The sequence below is a fragment of the Curcuma longa genome, chromosome 11, assembly GCF_044706935.1.
Source record: "Curcuma longa cultivar G26 ecotype Majalengka, Jawa Barat chromosome 11, ITB_CL_G26_1.1, whole genome shotgun sequence".
Taxonomy (NCBI): Eukaryota; Viridiplantae; Streptophyta; class Magnoliopsida; order Zingiberales; family Zingiberaceae; genus Curcuma; species Curcuma longa.
In genome coordinates this window covers 26,261,087-26,264,996 of record NC_133871.1, presented here as the reverse complement: position 1 = coordinate 26,264,996, position 3,910 = coordinate 26,261,087, and the positions used below count along the sequence as shown (strand labels likewise).

The 3,910-nt window shown below is 41.0% G+C and overlaps 1 protein-coding gene across 1 annotated transcript; it reads right to left on the bottom strand.

Annotated features, from left to right (window-relative positions):
- Positions 1–754: 754 nt before the first annotated feature.
- On the bottom strand, positions 755–3,202 carry LOC141841581 (uncharacterized). Its single transcript, XM_074729755.1, has one exon. The coding sequence runs from the start codon at positions 2,983–2,985 to the stop codon at positions 910–912; it is 2,076 nt and encodes a 691-aa protein (XP_074585856.1). The 5' UTR covers positions 2,986–3,202; the 3' UTR covers positions 755–909.
- Positions 3,203–3,910: the final 708 nt, after the last annotated feature.

Here is a 3,910-nt window from a genome sequence, read left to right as displayed (position 1 = left end):
AGATAAATTCACTCACAGGGTTTAATAGTATTAATATAATTATTTGAGGCATTCATGAGAACAACAATCACATGTACGCACTGTGGACCATGTTTTCGTTGACAAGGATTAGTAGCACTAATTTAATTATTTGAAGCAGTTGTGAGAAGAACAATCACATGCGTACATTGTGGACCACGGAGAGTTCATGAATTAGAGAATTGTATACGCTTCCATCTACTCCAAAGTCAGAATGGAATACCTAATCACTGCTCCATTTTGAAGAGCATTATGTTGATTGTTTCTCTGGTTTCTGATTAACTTTTCATTTGATGGTCATTGTTACTTTAGCTTCTGTTTATGATTATCTGTTTCCATCATTTCTTCTAGTTCTCCAAAATTAAAATTCTACTGGTGATATGAATCCTGACTATTGGCTTCTTATTGAGAATATCTCTCTAGTATTCAGTACTGAAATCTGAATCAATATATGAGCCTTTCCTTGGCAATTTGGCAAATTATTCTGGTATTTCTACATGAAAATTATTATCAAAATTGTGTTATGACAACTCTTATCCTCATATTCATTTAAGCATCATTGTTGGAGAAGGCAACTTCATTTCTATCTTAAGTATACAAACTGAACATGACAATACGTGAATTGTATTGTTGTGTTACCTTGTGATTTTCATTTTTGACAATTTGACAAGACAAATATTAAAACAACTTAATTGAAAATTTGGCTTCATGCATTTATTTGATTTGATCTCATGAATACTAATTTACATGCCCAATTCTTGGATCAAGAGAAAGAAAAAGAAAAAAGAATGAATGGTTGATGTTGCTCATTCATATGAACAGGGAAATTCTCAGCTCTCCATGGAATTTTAACTAGAAAGCATCAGCTGCAGAAACTTCAACTCATTCACATTAGACCTCAATCATTTTCTGATTCAAAGCGATATATCTCCACCTTTCCTTCTCAACAAAGTCCGCATCTAGAAATTTAGCAACGAAAATCCAAAGCCTATAAGCATCCTCAAAATTAGTAAGGAAACTGAGGGAAGCATTTATGACATTTATTCCCATATCACTGTTCTCTTTCCTTTTGTTTACAACAACTCCTCTCTCACAGTCTCTCCTCTCCAGAACTTTATCCTTCTTAGCTTCGTATTCTTTTGAGAACCATATATTGTTTAGGAAGCCACAACTAAGAGAAATATTGCTTCTATCTGCAAGCTTTTGTACCAAAGCAGGCTCAATTTTATCTCCTTTCCAATCAAATACATTGAAAGCTAAGGCAGGTGCCCTGTCAAACTTTACTTTTGGACCATAGATTCTAACTAGGGAATGACCACTCTCGGCGTGAGGATGCTGCAGTTTCATCAAAGCAGTAACTAGCCAATTGGTGATGCATCTTAATCTGGTACTGATGAGCAACAAACCTAGAGAATCTGCATGGTCTAATCCTCTGCACAAAACCTCCAAGCTCTTGTTTGCTCCACCTTTGCTTGTTGTCTTCTCTGCTGCCATAGAATGTTCACATTCTATTTCTTCAATGACATCAGATGTTTCTTCTTTCTCATGTTGTGCTTTGAAACTCTCTCCCTGCTCAGATATCATAACTTGCTTTTGTTTTTCCGCACTAGCACCTTCTTGAATCATGTTATCATTGCTAAGAGAGCCACTATAGATCTGGCCCGGTATTGGACCAGAGAATGAACTGGAGTTCTCAACACCAGCTTCCTCAAATTGGTGTCTAAAGGAATGAGTATCGGAACCTGTTCCTGAGTAATCATCAGTTAGCTGTGAGAGATTTCTTGCTGGTACTATGCTCACAATTCCAATGCTCCTGGCAATCATCGACGATTCCAAGGATCCAATGCTGGAGTTCTTGACAAACAGACCTGCAAAACCGGATGGGTTTTCTCCAAACACTTTGAAGAAAGAACAGATGATGAAGTCTGGTTGGATCAGTGAAAGTCCAAGTGTATCAAGGTCCTTTGGCGCCAAGCAACATGCATCAAGCACTACTTGCCATCCATGTTCTTTAGCCACAGTCATCCATAGGTAAGGATACCTTGCCCCAGTGATTCTGGATTGAAGTGGAAACACAAACAATCCTCTTTTTTTCCTTCTTCTCTTGCTCAACTTCTCCATCAATCTACCAGAATGAATCCTGAAGCTTGGCCAAGAGAAGTTGGCAGACATGACCTTGGCCCCTTTCCTCTGGGCGCTTTCCTCCATTGCAATCATGGCCTCGCTCTCATAATCATAGACGCTTAGCAGGCCCTTGGTCTCCTGGAACGGGTATGATTCTGCCAACAACCTGAAAGCTGTAGTCCTGTTGGCTGTGTAGACCATGCTGTATTCACCATCCAGTATGTTGAGAAAATGCATAATCCTTGCCCTAATTGCAGATTCCAGGACACTATCTTGGTCATTAGGCTGCACTTGAGATTTCAAGCTTGCTGACTTGTAAGAGACGTTGAAGAAAGGAGGCTGCAGGAGACCTGAAACCAGGGGATTAGTGGATGAAGATGCTAAGGCAGAATGCATTTGTGCATGGGAGAAGAGGCTAAATCCATAGTAGTCAAAGCAGACATGTCTGGCTAAGTGGTAGTATTCACTGTTCCTGATCTCGTCTGCTTGCTGCGTCTCACCGTACTGTGGATAAATTGCTATGAAGTTTGAGAAGGCCTCTGGGAGAGGAGGCACGGATTCATGGTCGGTGAAGTGGGTATTTGGGAAGATTGAATCCATCGTCGACTTCACAAAATTTGAACGTGAGATCCTTGTGCTTGTGGCTCTCGTTTGGCGCATAGTGTTGCTAGGCTCGACCAAGCTGCGCAAAGGTACTGGGAAGCAGCTCTGGGTACATCTATCCTTGATGCAAGAAAACTGCATCTCTGAGATTGCATCCCCTCCTTGTTCTTGCTTGTGGCTTTCTTTGTCTCTTGCAGTAGCCTTTGGTGGCCTTCTGAGGTATTTGAGGATGGAGGACATGGCGTTTCATAGGCCGGCGGGGACGGGCTGTCATGGAACTGGTCAGATTACTCTAACTAGGCACATCATCCCTGCTTCTGATTTCTTCGAAGCAGGCCTTGTGCATTCTTTAATCTCATGCTCTCCTTCTTCCAGCGCCAAAAATGGCATTTTTATAACTCCATAGCAACGTTTTCATTAGTCAACCACTTTTGGTCCCTGGACTGGATAACCTAGATCATCAACAACTAGCACTTCTTTTTAGATGGATTAACTGCTTCCTTGACGTTCAATTTGGTCTTATATTTGTGGTCCACCTTCTACTATGCAATTATTGCCGCCTTCAACTGCATGGACCATTTCAATGCAGATGGATTAAACTTCATTTGTAAGGGGTAGTGAGTTCTTTGAATGATTCTAAAAACTGCCGGCTAGTCCGGTAAATGACCAGAGGTATGGAAGAGTTCAGAATGCTTTTACAATGAGCTGTTAGTCTGAAAGGCCTCGATGTGTGCCTCAACCTAACACACCAGATAGTCTTCATCTTAACTTCTTAGCAACCACAATATTTTTCTTAAGAAATTATTGCTGCTACCTAATAGTGTACCTGTTTTCGCAGGAAGCAAGCTTTGTTGATTTTTATCCTGATTGAAGCTGCAATACCTCAGAAATCTCCTTCCGATGGTGAAAATCCTACCGGAAAGAAGATTTTTCCAAACACCTTCCATGGTCAGCTCAAAACCAGGTAGCTCTCGCCATCCCCTTTTTCTCGTGACATCTAAAGATAGTAAAAACATTATTTGCCACTACTTTGGAGAGATGATGACTATCCGGAGACCCTGTTCTCTCATGTCCTCCTCTCCACGCATCTCATCTTTCACTCGCTGTTCTATGCTGTGGCTTGTGTCGTCTGATTGGTCGAGTCAGGTGGGTCCGTAGTGAGTGC